Source organism: Prionailurus viverrinus, chromosome D2, assembly GCF_022837055.1.
Source record: "Prionailurus viverrinus isolate Anna chromosome D2, UM_Priviv_1.0, whole genome shotgun sequence".
Taxonomy (NCBI): domain Eukaryota; kingdom Metazoa; phylum Chordata; class Mammalia; order Carnivora; family Felidae; genus Prionailurus; species Prionailurus viverrinus.
In genome coordinates, this window is record NC_062571.1 from 47436410 (window position 1) to 47453922 (window position 17513).

Genomic DNA, 17513 nt, shown 5'->3' on the forward strand with positions numbered 1-17513 from the left:
AATTTATACATTCAGCTTTTGGAAGCTATAATAATAAATTAGCATTAAATCTGGCTGCGGGCATAAAAGCCCTTAAACGTGCCACTGGTTTGCCATGAGCTCAGAATTTCACATCGAGATTTTTCTTCGGGATATTGTGAATACCGAGCTTGATGTCACAGATACGGTGATGATTTTTCTATTTTTTCTTTTCTTTCTTTCTTTTTTTTTTTTTTTTTTTTTACCATTTCTAGTATTCTCTATTTGAGACTGAAAAAGTCTTTTAATAACAATTCCGAAATGTTCCATGCTCAAAACTGAGGTTTTAAATGAAATAGGCTTTTTTTATATAAAAAAAATCAAATGTGAGCACAAATGGTATTGTTCTATGAGATTATAAAAATAAAATAGAGTGGAAAAGTTAAAAAAAAAAAAATTCCCAGCAGTGCAATGATCCCCGTAACAAAGGGCCCGACAAAGGCAGCAAATCAGCTGAGCTGAGCTGGAAAACCAGCCGCCACTCTGTAGAGACATTCCCTGCAGACACACAGGGAGGGGCCTCCCGAGAGTAGGCCCCTCCAGGACCCCCAGGAGCAGGGTTGGGTCACTCAGGGGGCTGGACCTGCAGGACCTCCAGGCCTGTCTCCAGCCTAGGCCACCCTCCGGAGCAGCTTACCTCTCTGCCACCTGTTCACCCCCATCAGGAGATTCCAGGGCTCGTGCTCCTGTCCCCACAGCACCTTGCACACTGCCTGCTGGCATCCAATAAGTGCTCAAGGAATGAGTAAGTGGAAGACCACAAAATGATCTGAATGAACCAAGGATGCGGTAAAAAGGGGAAACACACCCCTGATCAATTCCCAAATCACCTTCCTCCTCAAAGCACAAAGTCATGTTATCCTTCTAGAAGGGGATGAAGCGGACTCCTTCTGCAGCCCTTCTGAAGTGGGATTCTCACTGTCTCCCTAAAGGGGGTTCCTAATGAGTGTTGAAGGTGCTACCAGGCTTTTTTTTTTTAATTTTTTTTTCAACGTTTATTTATTTTTGGGACAGAGAGAGACAGAGCATGAATAGGGGAGGGGCAGAGAGAGAGGGAGACACAGAATCGGAAACAGGCTCCAGGCTCTGAGCCATCAGCCCAGAGCCCGACGCGGGGCTCGAACTCACGGACCTCGAGATCGTGACCTGGCTGAAGTCGGACGCTTAACCGACTGGGCCACCCAGGCGCCCTGGTGCTACCAGTCCTAAAAGGCTCCTGGGAGGGGCGCCTGGGTGGCGCAGTCGGTTAAGCATCTGACTTCGGCTCAAGTCATGGTCTCACAGTTGGTGAGTTCAAGCCCCACGTCGGGCTCTGTACTGACAGCTCAGAGAACTTTGGACTCTGTGTCTCCCTCTCTCTCTCTGTCCCTTCCCCACTCGTGTTCTGTCTCTCTCCCTCTCAAAAATAAATAATAAAAAAAATTTTTTTAATTAAAAAAAAAAAAAGACTTCTGGGGAGGAAGCGCTCCATTTGGTCCATCGTGAATAAAATCAGAGCCTCAATCAGTCTCCATTGGCCTCTGACACAGCTGAGAAGCATCCAACCTGGTACCCGTCTGTGGACAGCACCAGGCAGCAAAGGGCCTTGGCACTGACTTGGTGGTGTGCCGGGAGATGACAGGTCTGTGACAGAGACCGGAGTCCCTAACACAAGACTAATACAATTCCACCTCCACTTGGGGGAAAGAGGGGGAGGGGACCTCCCTTCCCTGATGGTGGCAATCCCACTTATGAAAGGCCCAGTCGCTTGCTCTCTCCGGACTGGAGGAAGTCCATGAAACCAAACGACTTCTGTTTTCCCTGCTCTCATCCCTTCTGAAGCTCGGCATCGATTCTTGCCTGCAGTCAACATACATAACTCCCCGTGACAATAATGGGATGTGCATGTGTACCGAGGGGAGCATAGAATTTTTATCTCTGTAAAAATGGTACTGGTGTGGTACAAGCAAAGTTTTTGTTTTTTTCCCAAGGCTTTTACTTGGGGCAATATATTGTACATGTGGTGGCGGGTTTTTTTTCTTCTTTTTAATTTTAAATTGAGATTATGAACATATTTTATGCAGGTTAATATATCCTTTTCATGTAAAATTTAACTGAAACCGGTTCTAGCACATTAACGACAACAAGAGAAATTCTCCGGCTTATTATAAACATCCTTCAAGAAACCTGAAATGCATGTCCTCTGGAAATAATTTTGCTGGGATTTGGGTTATTATTAAAATCCTCTCAGAATTCTATCACTGGTGTCTAATGTGCCTCAAAGCCCTTTTCTGCTGCTTATCAGAGAGAAACTCTGGTCTTGGCGGTATATTCTTGATAGTGAAATGAGGCCAGGAAAAGGGGCTCCTTTCCTGAGGCCGGGAAGACAATGGACAAGGCAAGGCATGTGGGTCCTGGGCTGACCACTCAATGGAAGGCTGGTTCCTAAGACAGGTTCCCTCTCAGCCATGATGGAATGAACCACGTCGTTCCCATTCATTCTGAGTGCTCTGATCTTTCAGCTTCCATGAGAAGAAGCAGGTTTACGGTAGTAGACTTTAAAAACATTTTTTAGTGTTTATTTATTTTTGAGAGACTGGCAGAGCACAAGCAAGGTGGGGGTAGTGGTGCAGAGAGAGAGGGAGACACACAATCTGAAGCAGGCTCCAGGCTCTGGGCTGTCAGCACAGAGCCCAAGGCAGGCTCGAACTCACACTCACGAACCATGAGATCACGACTTGAGCCAAAGTCAGATGCTCAACCATCTGAGCCACCCAGGCGCCCCTTTGGTTTACTGTAGACTTTAAACTAGAGGGAATCACAGGTGAGCCTATCTTGATCACACACTCTTTACATGTCAGAACTCTACCTGTGAGGGGCATTAGGATGTCACAGGACAGAGCAAACCCCAGCTGACACAGGGATAAACCGTCCAGGAAAGGTCCTCAGGAATGAAGGAAAGTCACCCTACCTTTTAGAAGCTGATTCTCATGTTTAATTTTCTCTTTGTTGATAAATAGGAAAATCCACCATTCTCCCACGTGAGGTCTGAATTCTTTACTAAAATGTAAAAACAGTCTCCTCCAGATGTGAAGGACTCTATCCTGTCGGCAATGACCCAACCGGAGATGTCTACTGAGTTTGATACGTCATTCAGAGCCACACTCAGACTTACAGGTTCATCAGATTCATCTGGAATCTTGTTGAACTGCCGATTCTAATTCACCAGGGTCAAGGGTGGGGTCTATTTGCCAACAAGCTCCTAGGTGATGCCCAGGCTGCTGGTCCATGGACTGCACTTTGAGCAGTGCAGAGTCAGTCCAATCACACATCTTTGTCCTCAATCATTCATTCACCCCACACACACTCTGTAAGTTCCAGCTCTTTTACTGAGGACACAGCGATGAGGAGGACAAGTCCTTGATGACTTTAAAACTAGTGCTAACGAACATTTAACACCTCTGTGCAGGACACAATCAGCAGAGGGAAAAGGCAACAACCTACAGGATGGGTGAAAATATTTTCAAATTATTTATCTCATAAGAGGGTAATATCCAGAATATATAAAGAGCTCCTACAACTCAACAACAAAACAAACAACCTGATTTTTAAAAATGGGGAAAGGACTTGAATAGATACTTCTCCAAAGAAGATATACAAATGGCCAATAAGAACCTAAAAAGATGTCCAACATCACTGATTGTTAGGGAAGTGCAAATTAAAACCACCATGAGATACCATCTCACACCCATTAAGATGGTTACTAATGGGGCGCCTGGGTGGCTCAGTCGGTTGAGCGTCCGACTTCAGCTCAGGTCATGATCTCGCAGCTTGTGAGTTCAAGCCCCGTGTCGGGCTCTGTGCTGACAGCTCAGGGCCTGGAGCCTGTTTCAGATTCTGTGTCTCCCTCTCTCTCTGTCCCAACCCACTCGCATTCTGTCTCTGTCTCTCTCAAAAATAAATAAACATTAAAAAAAAATTAAAAAAAAAAGATGGTTACTAACAACAACAACAAAACAAAACAAAACAACACAACCCAGGAAATAACAGTGTTGGCAAAGATGTAGAGAAACTGAACCCTTGTATCCCTGTGCACTGTTGGTGGGAATGTAAAATGGTACAGCTGCTATGGAAAACCTATGGCAATTCCTCAAAACACTAAAAATAGAATTACCATGTGACTCGGCAATTCCTGTTCTAGATATATATCCAAAAGAACTAAAACCAGGAGCTCAAAAAGATATTTGTATGTTCACATGTTCACAGCAGCATCATTCACAACAGGTAACATGTGGAAGCCACTCAAGTGTCCACGGACAGATGAATGAATAAGCAAAATGTGGTATATATATCCAAGGAAATATTATTCAGCCTTAAAAAAAAAAAAAGAGGGGCGCCTGGGTGGCTCAGTTGGTTGAGCGTCCAACTTCGGCTCAGGTCGTGATCTCATGGTTCATGGGTTTGAGCCCCACATCGGGCTCTGTGCTGACAGCTCAGAGCCTGGAGCCTGCTTTGGATTCTGTGTCCCCTTCTCTCTCTGCCCCTCCCCCACTCATCCTCGGTCTCTTTCTGTCTCAGAAATAAATAAACATTAAAAAAATTAAAAAAAAAATTCTGACACACGTTGCAACATGGACAATCCCTGACAATGTTACACTACGTGAAACAAGCCAGTCACAAAGAGATAAATGCCTCTTGCATGAGGTCCCTCATGTAATCAAACGTATAAAGACAAAATAGAAGGGGGGAGTTCGTGGACGAGGGGAAGGAGGGGTGTGGTTTAAAGAATATAAGAGTTTTGCAAGATGAAAAGAGTTGTGGAGACTGCACAGCCATGAGAATGTACTTAACACTACGGAACTATCCGCTGAAAAATGGCTAAGATGGTACATTTTATGTTACGTGCACTTTGGCACAATGAAAAGAAAACAGCCCCCACCATCTGCACTATCTAAGGTGTCTACAATGTATAGCCTTTGTAGTATAAGAAATGTAGAGGCCGCTTTGTAAAATGGGAACCACATGGTCCTAGTGGAGGGAAAAGTTAGATCAGGCAGGTAAGTATAACTTCACTGTGGTGTGGGAAGTGCTAAAATACAGGTAAGGTGTTATGGAAGCCCCAAAGGCTGAAAATCAGATGGATGGGGAGGTGGTGGGCCTGCAAGCCAGCTGTGGCAGTGAGTGGGAGGAAAGGAACGAGCCCAGGCATCCTGGAAAGTAACAGACGGGCTTCAGGCACCAGTACGTAGGGGTGAGGGAGAAGGCACCTACATTCTGGATGGGACAGCCATTCCCTGAGGCAGGGCTATCCCAGGTAGAGCAGGACTAGGCGGACGTGATGAGTCCCCTGTGTGCTGTGATGAACGGGCGGTGCATGTGGAGCCGCCAGGGGGAATGTACGTACCATAAACAGTCAGAACCAATGTGGAACTGACTCGAAGACGCAAGCGAGGGAACGGACGGGCTGCGCAGGTGCCTGCTGCCCCTGTGACAGTGTTGACTCTCCCAGGCAATCTGTTCAAGAAGAAGAGCATCCCAGAGACAGCCAGCATCCTGGACCGGTGGAGGAGGGGAAGCAGCCTACCCGTGTGGGGAAGGGCAAGAGCCAGGAAGGAGAGCGGTCAGCTGCGGGTGGTGGCAGATGACCCTTGTTTACCTCCAGGAACAAGGACATGGATGCCTTGAGGGGTCAGAAATAACAATTTCACTGAAAAGGGCCATGAGAGTTGGCGATGGGGAGGTCATTGACTCGCAGAGGCATAACTGATGCCCGGAGAACTGGATTTGTGGGTAAGCAGGGCTCAAGCGGCAGGAGGAATCCAAAAGAAGGTTGTGGGGGAGCCACATCTCAGAGGTGAGTGGCGGCTCTGCGGGAGGATGAGGTGGGGCAGTGGGTGCAGGGCAGAGCCCCCCTGCCAGCGGGAGACAGCCCAGCCCAGCCTGTACTCATGTCGCTCACGGGAAGCCGTGCTTCATCCTGGAAGCAAGGGGGAGCCAGGAGAGTATTTTAAGCAGGGAAATGACATGGTTGGAGTTGTGTTTGGGAACAAACTCTAGGCAGCAACGTGGAGGATGGATCCGAGTGGGACAGACAGGATATAAGACACCCACTGGGAAATCTGTGGTAATTAAGCCCATGATGTTCCTGATTTTTCTGTGTCTTAGGTCTTTTGCTCACAAGAGATCATTTTCTCCTTAGAGAAGAGAGGTGGCCTGAGCCTTCTGGCTACTGTGTACTACATACAAGTGCCTTAATTACAGAGGCTCAAGGGTGAGGAGGGTGTTGACTCAGAGGCAGGAGTGTATAAAAGTTCATTGAGCCCAGGGGTGCCTGGGTGGCTCAGTCGGTTAAGTGTCTGCCTCTTGGTTTTGGCTCAGGTCACGATCTCATGGTTCCTGGGTTCGAGCCCCACATTGGGCTCTGCGCTGACAGTGAGGAGCCTGCGTGGGATTCTCTCTCCCTCTCTCTGCCCCTCCCCAACTTGCGCTCAAAATGAATAAATAAACCTTTAAAAGAAAAAAAAAAAGGTCTTTGAGTCCAAAGAACTGTATTCTCTTTCTCTTTTCATTAGTTTTGGGGTCCTGACTACCCTCCTCTCAAATTTGTTATTTCCTGTTGCCCTTCTTTAAGCACTGAGGTCTTACCTCCACATCACAGAAACTGTTTCCTCTTCCTCCACTTGGCCTCCAAATCAATAACTGACCTGATGCAACAAAAATCAATCAAATGCACTGCTGCCTTTCTCTGTTTCTTCAGAAACAAGGAAGCAATGACAGCTTTTCCTGGAAGTATCTGCATTAGCCCCACAAGTCCTGGGGGCTCTGCTGCGGGGAAATTACACATTTTACGTTTTGTCCAAGTACTCCCTTGCCCCCCAAAAGAAGAAAAAACACTGATGTAGAAACAATGACTCACTGTCAGTGTTTAAGGTTATTAGACAAAACGATCACATTGTCTGTCAGAGAGACGCTTCGTGATGGTGCGTGGCCTCATTAGGTGATTAGATAACTCTGAAAGCAGGCTATGTCGTGCTTGTGTTGTTAAAAAAGAGGAGGGTCGGTTTGCACAGCTTGATTACGAAATGTCTAACATGCTTTGCTCCTCTCTTTTTTCTTCCTGAATCCTATCATTTTTTAAACCTCCCAACCACTCCCCGTCTCTGGAATACGTACTTCCCGCAAAATGCCATGTCGCCTTGGAAACATACAAAAAGGTTCCCGCTTTTATGCTTCGAGGGTGAAAACACAAGGAAACGCGTCTGTTATTTTTGCCTGCCAGAGTCTAGAGGGCCTACCAGGAGCTGGTAGTTAAGATTTATAATTAAGATGAGTGATATGGGGGGGGGGGGGCGCCTGGGTGGCTTAGTCAGTTAAGTGTCCGACTTAGGCTCAGGTTATGATCTCGAGGTTCATGAGTTTGAGACTCGCATCGGGCTCTGTGCTGTCAGTGCAGAGCCCGCTTCAGATCCTCTGTCCCCTTTTCTCTCTGCCCCTCCCCCACTTGTTTTCCCTCTCTCTCTCTCTCTCAAAAATAAACTTAATTTAAAAAAAAAAAGATGAGTAAGATGGAATCTAAGCCCCCAGCAGAGGAACTGGCACATAGTAGGTACTCAATAAATATTCCCTCTTGTCAATGCGGTGCCAGAGGCAGCAGGAAGCTTGATTTCTTGGGGTGAGCACGTGCTACCATCACTCTGGAAAGAGGGCTGCGTGTGCTCTGTGGCCTATAACCACCTGAGGAAGCACCGTTTCGTGGTGATGGTAGCAAAACGGAACAGTGACAGAATTGAAGACCTAAACTAGTGCCAGGCCTGAAAGAAAAGATGTCTCCAAGCTATTTTCTAAACTACCCACCAAGGCCCACGTGAATCAACAGGTATCTATTGACTTTAGTTTTAGCTACCATCAGGACTTATTGATCGGAGAGCTAAATATCGACCCATTGAGACCAAGGTCAATGCTGCCCTCCTGGGAAACTACATCTTAATATGAACTAAAACCTGCAGACGCTAGGCCTGATATTTTTGACTCTATACTGCTGGTCAGACAGAGTCTCATTCAAAGTCAGCTCTTTTCTTTATTGTATATTGTCATAGGTAGGAACTGGTTTCCAAACTGGCTTGTTTCTGGAAAATGTGGCATAGAAAATTTTAAATCTTTTCATCTTGTAAGCGATTAACAGACAATTTGGTACTTAAGAAATGTTATTGGAGACACTTCCATAAAACAAGGAGTCCCTGTGATGCATATAATTAAATGCATATAAATCATATAACTGTCCCAATTAACTTTCTGTGAAGATTAAGAATGTCCAATGTTGAATCTGCATCGGAAGCACACCAGCTCGAACAAACACACACACAAAACTCAACAACGAAAACTTGTGACTAAGACTAGAGTTATTTTTGAAAGTACTGTTCACTCCACTCTGTTTATAAGTGGCCCCCAAGGGCTTACTGTAGCATTTTGTACCCTGTAAGTGCACAGCTGGTTTTTGTTCAATGGACAAATGAGAGGTGCCCCCCCACCCACCGCCAGGCTGTGGACTAGAGATAGTTGTCCAACTAGATAAGACCAACAACACTGCAAAGGGGCCGTCCTCTAGGGCAGTGGGGTTGTCTTCACAGGAGAAGGATCAATACTCTTGTGAGTTGTGGGAGCTCACTTTTCTTGAACAGAGTGTATGTCCTCACATGCAAAACTGGGGATCGGGAGTGGGGAACTTATTAGGAAAATCAACTATGGCAATATGTAAAAAGCACTTCTTTGGGGGGCACCTGGGTGGCTCGGTCGGTTGAGCGTCCGACTTTGGCTCAGGTCATGATCTCATGGTTCATGAGTTTGAGCCCCGCATCAGGCTCTGTGCTGACAGCTCAGATCCTCTGTCGCCCTCTCTTTCTGCCCTTCCTCTGCTTACTCTCTCTCTCTATCACTAAAAGAAAAGGCACTGTTTTGGCTGTCTCTCTAGGATATATCCACAGAGTGTCAGTAAATAGCTGTTTCTGTTATTACCAGGGGTAAGATTCTGGATTAGAACCAATAGCTCCTGAACAACTCAGAGAGAAAGTAAGGTGGAAAATTTACAACGCATATCCTTTCTTGAGGTTGTTGATAAATATCAGAACATAGAGAAAAGATCTGGAAAAGATACACAGGTACACACATGTGCAGTGATATGCACAGCTGAGGAGTGAGGGACGTTGATAGGTTTAGCTTTTATGCTCAACTGAGTTTCCAAAAGCCCACCGAATGACCAGAGATCTATTTAAATCAGCAAGCACTCTGCTGCTACATTTGAGGACAAGACAGGAGTAGGCAATAGAGGAGAGCCGGTGAGGAATTTTTGATGATATGAACCAGATGGAATCACACTGAATGAAAAGCCCATCAGGGCCCACAGTTCACTGCAGGCAAAAGAAGTCTTTCTCTGGAAAACAGTGAACCAGCCTCTCCAGTAGAACAGCATGAAACTTGGGCACAAAGCAGCAAGGGCAGGGGCAAGGCTGGGCCAGAAGAATATGTCAGAAGCCACCAGACCCAGGCTCCACTCTGAGGCAAGAAGCCAAATGAGCTGGCTAAAACTTTATGTTTTGCATTCAGAAGGACCAGATTCAAGTCTGCGTGACCCTGGGTTCCATCTTGTGCCTTACTGACTTTGCATCTCACTGTGCCCATCTGTAAAAGCAGAATGACAGAACCAACTCCACTGAGCTGGTGTGCAGAGTCATTAACAAATCTCTATCATGCTAGACACTGCTCTGGGTATGGAGGATACAGCAGTGACCACAACAGACAAGCTCCCTGCCTTCATGGGCCGTACATTCTGGTAGAAGGGAGAGGCAACTAATAGATAAATATAAAACATGTCAGGCTGCCTCTCATAGGTGAGCAGTGTTTTATATAGGATTTCAAGAAGATTCTTCCATCAACGTGACATCTGGATAGAGAGCTGAAGGGGTGAATAGATAGGCCACAACTATATCCTGGGGAGAACGTTCCAGGCAGAGTGAACAACTGGTGCAAAGTTCCTTCCAGAACATTCTTGGTATGTTTAAGGACTAGCAAGGAGGCCGGTGTGGCCAGAAAGGAACAAGGAAGGGGGTCAGTGGCAAAAATGTTGTTAAAGAGGTAATGGGGGCCAGATTATATTCAGCTGAGTTTTCCAATATGGTAGCCACTAGTCAAATGTGGCTTTCAAGCACTTAAAATGTGGTTCTGAAATGAGATGTGTAGTAGGTATAAAATATACACTGTATTTTGAAGCCTTTGTAGAATAAAAAGCATGTAAAATATTTCATTAATAATTTTAGTATACATTACATGTTTAAATGATACTATATTTGCTATATTGGGTCAAATAAACCATATTATTAAAATTGGTTTCACTTGTTTCTTTTTACTTCTTTACTGTGGCTACTAAAAAAATTAAATTACGTATATGGCTTGCATGGTATAGGGCATTGTAGGCCACAGTAAGGAATCTGGCATTTATATTGAGCAATATGGGAAGTAAATAGAAGTGCCCAAAAAGTGCTTAGCATATTTCCTAGAACAGAGTGGAAAATTTTATGAAACTAGAATTCCAGTCACAGAAAAATTGCTCAAATGTAAAGGCAAATGAAGATATTTGAGGGAAAGACATTACATTCAATAAAGAATAATAACACAACTAGTACATGTTTGGTTCAAAGAATTGTTTAGAATACAGTGATGAATGGTAAAGAAGATGTGATAGATATAGATATAGATATAGATATAGATATAGATAGATACAGATATACAGTGGAATATTATTCGGGGATAAAAAAGAATGAAATCTTTCCATTTGCAACAACGTGGATGGAACTAGAGTATATTATGCTAAGCAAAATAAATGAGTCAGAGAAAGACACATATCATATGATTTCACTCATACGTAGAATTTAAGAAACAAAACAGATGAACACGGGAAGGGAAGGAAAAATAAGATAAAAACAGAGAGGGGATCAAACCATAAGAGACTCTTAAATACAGCGAACAAACTGACAGTTGCTGGAGGAGAGGGGAGTGGGGAGAAAGGCTAAATGGGTAATGGGCATTAAGGAGGGCATTTGTTGGGATGAACACTGGGTGTTATATGTGAATGAGGAATCACTGGGTTCTATTCCTGAAACCAATACTACACGCTATGCTAACTAACTTGAATTAAAATTTTTTTTAGTGTTTATTTACTTTTGAGAGAGAGAGAGAGACAGAATGCAAGTGGGAGAGGGACAGAGAGAGAAGGAGACACAGAATCTAAAGCAAGCTCCAGGCTCTGAGCTGTCAGCACAGAGCCCAAAGTGGGGCTTGAACTCATGAACCCACGAGATCATGACCTGAGCCAAAGTCAGATGCTTAACTGGGACTGAGCCATCCAGGTGCCCCAACCCACTTTGAATTTAAATAAATAATTTTTTTAAAAAAGAACGTAGTGATGAAGTTTAATGAAAGTGACAATTAATGATTATTGAAATATGAAACATAAAGTAAAATAAAAAAGGATCTGACAAACAGATAAAACTGCATACGTTCCTAAATTCCCAGTGGGTCAGAGAAAAACAGGCAAAATAAAAAGAAACAAGTATTTCATTTTAGCCATCCTCATAGATGTGAAGTTTCTGCTTTTTAATTTCCATTGCCATGATGCCAATGAGGTTAGATACTTTTCATGAACTGACTATTTGTGTACCTCCTTTTGTGACATGCATGTTTCAGACTTCGTATTTTTTTTTTGTAGTCTTGTCCTTTTATTTGCTATTCATTGGTAGGTGTTCAGACATTCTAAAAAAGAACCTTTGTTAGATGTGTGCATGACAGGTTAGACATGGATTAGACAAGTGCATGATCCTTGTCTAGTTTTTGTAAATTAGGGGTTATGGATCATTTTTCATATGGATATCCAACAGACCCATCACCCTATATTGAAAAGTAATCCCTCCACTGCCCTGCAATGCCACCTTTGTCATAAATCAAGTGACAATACATCCCTAGATCTGTTGGGGGCTCTTTGTTCCTTTGATCAACTTATCTATCTTTGTGCTAATACCATAGTTTATTAATTATTGTGGCTTTAAGATAAATCTTGAAAATTGGTATAGAAATTCTCCACTTTTTTCTTTTCCTTCAAGATTATCTTGGCCACATGTTAGAATAGGGTTGCCAATTTCTCTCCCTCTCTGTCTTTCCCTGTCTGTCTCTGTATCTCTCTCTGTCTCTCTTTCTCTCTCATACAAATATACAACTGCTAAAAATACTGGAAACAAAGTAAATAACAATATAACTAGAAACTTAAAGTTGTTCATGTCCGTGCATACATATTGATATAAATTAGTGAGTTAAATAAATAAGAGAAGGTGTCCAGCTCTTCCTTACAGAAGAATTTCAAGTAGTAAATGTACAGGGATTAAGGAAAATAGAAAATCACCATGAGTACACCATACTAATAACTGCTACAAGCAAAATCCATTGATGAATGGTAACACTGTGGCTGAAGGTTCAAGGAGAAACGGGATATTTGCTTAGACTTGACGTTATCGCCCCTGAAATATTTATTAATGGCTGTGGTGGTTAACAGCACAAATTATTTGATACTCCTCTCTCAGGACAGTAAGCTTCTCTCCTTCCCTTGGATGTGACCCGGACTGAGTGACTGGCTTCTAACAAATAAAGTATGGAAGGCGAAAAACAGTAACTTTGGACGGAGAAGCCTGGCAACCACCCTAACCAAGCGATCACAATTAATGTCACTTTCATAAGACATATCGACATCATGCATCCCTGAACAGATGCACTGAGAAGGAAATATCACCTCTGCATTCTACTCCATAATCCAGAACCTCATGTCATCTCTACTCCTCAGAAAACCTCAGGGAAAGCCAAGTCAGGGGGACATTGTAAAAAAAATAACCGGTTACGACTCTTCAAAAGTGTCAAGGCCATGAAAGTAAAAGAATGACCAGGGAATGTCACAGATTGGAAGAAACTCAGGACGCATGACAACAAAATGCAATGTGATATCTTGGACTGGGTCCTGGAACAGAAAAAGAACATGAATGGAAAAACGGCTGAAATCTGGTCAGAGTCTGGGGTGTGGTTAATGGCAATGTACTGACGATAATCTTACTTTTGACAAATACACCGTAGCTACGTGAGATGCTAACATTAGGAGAAGCTAGGAAAGGGCAGATGGGAACTCTCCGTTTTTTTTTTTTTTTCCAACCCTTCTGTGATCCTAAAGTTATTTCAAAATAAAAAGCTATGACATATTTTCTGGAAGGTTCTTCAGCAATCTCTCCAGAGTGGTTATCAGGTTAATGTATACAAGCAGGCCCATATTCCATTTTATACCTTCCTGAGTATGGCCTTTTTTCTTTCTTTCTTTTTGAAAAATAGTGTTTATAATGAAACATATGTTCTATTTTGATTTTTAGAAAGCCACTCTGGGAACAAGATGTGGGGAAAAGATGTCTCAAAAGCTGACCCAAGCAGAGAGAATGTCGTTGCTTGGGGATCAAAGCACTGAGAACTATCAGCGTGATTGGAGTCAGTAAAGCTACTACTTGGGCTCTGCAGCGTGTTGAAGGCTTGAGGGGACAACACCAAACAGAATAGGGTTACTCACCAGCGTGACTTTCCTCTGCGGTTTCAGCAGCTTCGGTTTATGGAACGTGGCGGCTATGGGGGCTGTGGAAGCGTATGAAGAGTTTAGCTTCCAATTCTCCCCAGACTTCTAATGTCCACATATCATGAGCAACACAGACATACTCTGTGGAGACTCATGGACCCCTTCCTGCCCCTATGGAAGAACTCCCGTTTCTGACCTCGATACCACTGGGTGCCCCTCGATGGAGAGCAATTCTCCCCTAGTCTTTAGCCATGTCATCCTTTCCCATCTTCAAGGTCAACGAAACAGCTCTGCATAAAACCCTGCCAGCTACAAAGAGGTCAGGTGTGCAGGTGAGAACCAGGTGTGTTTGGTAAAGGCCGAGCCTGGGAACTTCCCTGGGGCTTTGTTCTAACTACACACTAACAGTGAAAGCAGTGACCTTGACCCGCACAGCAGCCCTGACAGGTCATCAGGGAGGGTCTTACTGTCCCCACTTAACAGAGGAGAAAACCAAGGCTCTTCCCCACCATGTCATGTAATGAGTATTTCAATGATTTGAAACTTAAACTTGACCTTCAAAGTCAGACAGACCTCACCTCCGAGCCAGACTCCATCACTTAGCTCTCTGAGTCTCACTTTTATCTTTGGTAAGGTAGAGTACTATCTACTCTGATTGAATGAGATGTTACGGCAGGGTTCTCTGTCCCCTTCCCTCCCCGGATCTGCACTTATCATGGCTTCCAGAACGCCCAGGCCTTCCAGCCTTTCTGTCCACCCAACGTGTGTTCAGCCTGAGCACCAGTGGCATTCACCACACGACCCCAAGGGTCTCTAGGTGACAGCCTGTGAAGCCCCACCTGAGGGATAAAATATATCCTGTCTTGTTATTTAAATTGTTTATCTGGGAGGTCCTAGTACTTCCAACTACATTTCAAATTATTTGAGGCATGAACATCTCCCAAATTGGCCATGGTAATTTTAGGAACTATCTGTAGATGGTCTTAGTTCTCCTAAGATATGAGCAGTTCTCTCCTCCAGAAACACCCATCTTTCTCACCCACTTTGCTCTACATTATAACTGGAATCAAAGACCAACCCTCATTTCATCCCCAGGGCCAATCCAAAATAAACTACATACCTGGTTTACATCTTTAGAAAAATCGGAGGCTTCTTTCCCTTGAATGAACCAAGATGTTGACACCCCTTGTCCCACCTCACTATGTGCAGAGCATGTTAATAGTTGAAATAATAGTTGAAATATATTTCAGCGTGGATGGAATATACTGTGGAATCAGTCTCTCTGCATGTTGGCCCCCCCCCACTAAAGCATGCTGAGCCAGTGCACCACCCCCAGCCCCACCTAGTAATGGGGCTCAGTTATGATCAGAATCTAGGTGGGGTTCTCCAAGCTATATAATCACTGGATGTCATGTCTTCCATCTGTCTGCTCCCCCTGTCCTGGTCCCACTTCTAACCCCAGACCCACTCTGGATCAGTCGAGCTGGCTCCTGCATGGGTAATTGTAAGCTAGCTTCCTACCTTTGGCAGGGACTGCAGGAGGAACGTCAGCCTTCTCCTTCCGCCTCTTGCCTTTCTTGGGTTGCAGCGGGGCCAAGCTGGTCACACTGGTAACGGTCTCCCCTGAACTATAGAAGAGAAGAGTCTTGGTGAAGGCAAAATCATATTTGTTCCAGGGAAAGGGAAAGGAAGCAATAGTTTCTGTGTGCTTCCTGAGTACCTATCTAAGGTCAGGTGATCTTACAGCTGGATTAGGATCACTCTATGCTTATCTCCAGGGATGTCTGGAGGTCTGGGACTGACCTACGGCTAAGATAAGGATGTTGAGATGAGCTAGTTAGTGGTTTATAATGTGCTTTTTAAAGTTCACAGATCCCTGGAGAGATCCAGAACAAGCTTGTCTACACAGTTACAGATGTATGGATTGATAGTTTATACTGATTTCATGAATTATAGAGTTTGGCTTGGCCACATCACTAGTAGGGTATTAAGATACCTTTTGAAACTTCTGCTTGAGCTTCTGTAAAACCGAGATTCTTGGCACATATTTTTGTGGTTCCCAATCCAAAAACAGAGCCCCTCCTGTGCAAGGGAGAACGGAGCTTGGGAGCTGCACCTGGAAGTCTCCAGGGTCCCCCATGATGGTTCGTGCTTTTTTCTGGAAGTCTCCAGGGTCCCACATGATTGTTCATGCTTTCTTCTGGAAGTCTCCAGGGTCACCTATGATTGTCACACTTTCTTCTGGAAGTCTCCAGGGTCCCCCATGATTGTCACGCTTTCTCATGGAAGTCTCCAGGGTCCCCCATGACGGTTCGTGCTTTCTTCTGGAAGTCTCCAGGGTCCCCCATGATTGTTCACGCTTTCTTCTCCTGCTATACCTTTACTGTTAGTAGCGGGTAAGTGGCTTCACCCTGAGGAGGGCTGTGGGTGTTTTCAGTTATCTGGCCCTGTGTATAATATCAGATTCTATATCTATAATATCACATTCCTGTCATGTGTTACCCATGACAACCCAGAATGACGACACTGATAAATAAGCCTTATATTACAGGTAAGACATAAAGGACCTAAGTGACAAAAGATACAAACACAGACTGGCTTGCTGTGAAATCTTGATCCTACATGTGGGATGAAGTGTATACACTTTATTGAATGGCTATCACTCTTATTTCAAATGTGTCGTATTGGCTCCAGCAACCCATAGGGAAGCCCCTTTTAGAATCTCTTATCCTGAGGCACATCTCTTATCCAGGCAGGTGCAGTTACCAAGACAGACTATCTCCCTAATACATAAAGACTTTTTAGAAAGCCTTAAGCCTATGACCAACTGCCTAATAATCAAAATGAAGGAAGGCAGTAAACGGTTATCATGCAAGAGGAAAGGCTCTTACCTATGAAAACATGCTAAAGCTCCCTCACAAAAGAAATCCAAATTAAAACATACTGCACTTCCTTTCTCCACATATCAGAATGGCAATAATCACGTTGGAGGCAAAGTGCTATTTTGCCAAGAATGCAGACAATTGGGCACTCCGATGTATGGCTGGTATGAGTGCAAACCCTTCCCAAAGGAGAATACTTGGCGATAAGAAGAACTTGGCAATCAGAATAATTTGGCAACCAGAATTACAGAGGCTTCGACTCTGACCCAGCGATTTCACTTCCGGGAATTTATTCTGTGGATATCCTTGCATGGGTATGAAATGTATGTGTAAGATTTGCCCCTATGGTGCTGTTGTTGATAGCGGTAAGAACCCAACTGTCCATCAGCAGGGGACTGGTTAAGGAAATGACAGTGAATCTACCAATCCACAAGCGGTGGGGGGGGGGGGGGGGGGGGGGTTCTCTGTAGCTGCAAAGAGGAGTAAGAAGCTATTTATTTGTGATGAGAAAAGATACATCGTTAAGTGGTAAAGCTGGGCGTTGGCCAGTGTGTAACACGTTGTATAAAAGCAGGGAAAAGTAAAAATAAAAAAATATATATATTAGCATTTGCATACATGTGCACAAAGAAACTCTGGAAGTATTCACAAGAATTTTAAGATAGGGGTTCCTTACAATGGGGCTGCTGAGGAACTAAGCAGACAGGAGGCCGGGCAGGAAGAATTATCACTACGCATTTTTTAGTCAATTATTTAAATTTTCAATTTTAATTAGTAAACCATGTGACTGTATAATCACTGGAAAGCAATCAGTTAAACATGAAGAAATCTCTCTATATATTTAATAAAAGAAGGTAGGCTCTTCTAACATTGTCCTAGGGTTTTAAAAATGAACAGAGATTGGGGCTACCTGGGTGGCTCAGTCGGTTAAGCCTAGGTCAAGATCTCACCATTCCTGAGTTCAAGCCCCGCATCAGGCTGTGTGCTGA

General features: G+C 44.1%; 1 protein-coding gene across 1 annotated transcript in view; it reads right to left on the reverse strand.

The window, feature by feature from the left end:
* The window catches only part of VSTM4 (V-set and transmembrane domain containing 4), a 98857-nt gene that overhangs the window by 20745 nt on the left and 60599 nt on the right, over positions 1-17513 (reverse strand). The window contains exons 6-7 of the mRNA XM_047826502.1: positions 15164-15270; positions 13640-13701 (exon numbers count right to left, since the gene is read on the reverse strand). Coding sequence (XP_047682458.1) covers positions 13640-13701; positions 15164-15270 — 169 coding nt within the window. The remainder of the gene's footprint in view (positions 1-13639; positions 13702-15163; positions 15271-17513) is intronic.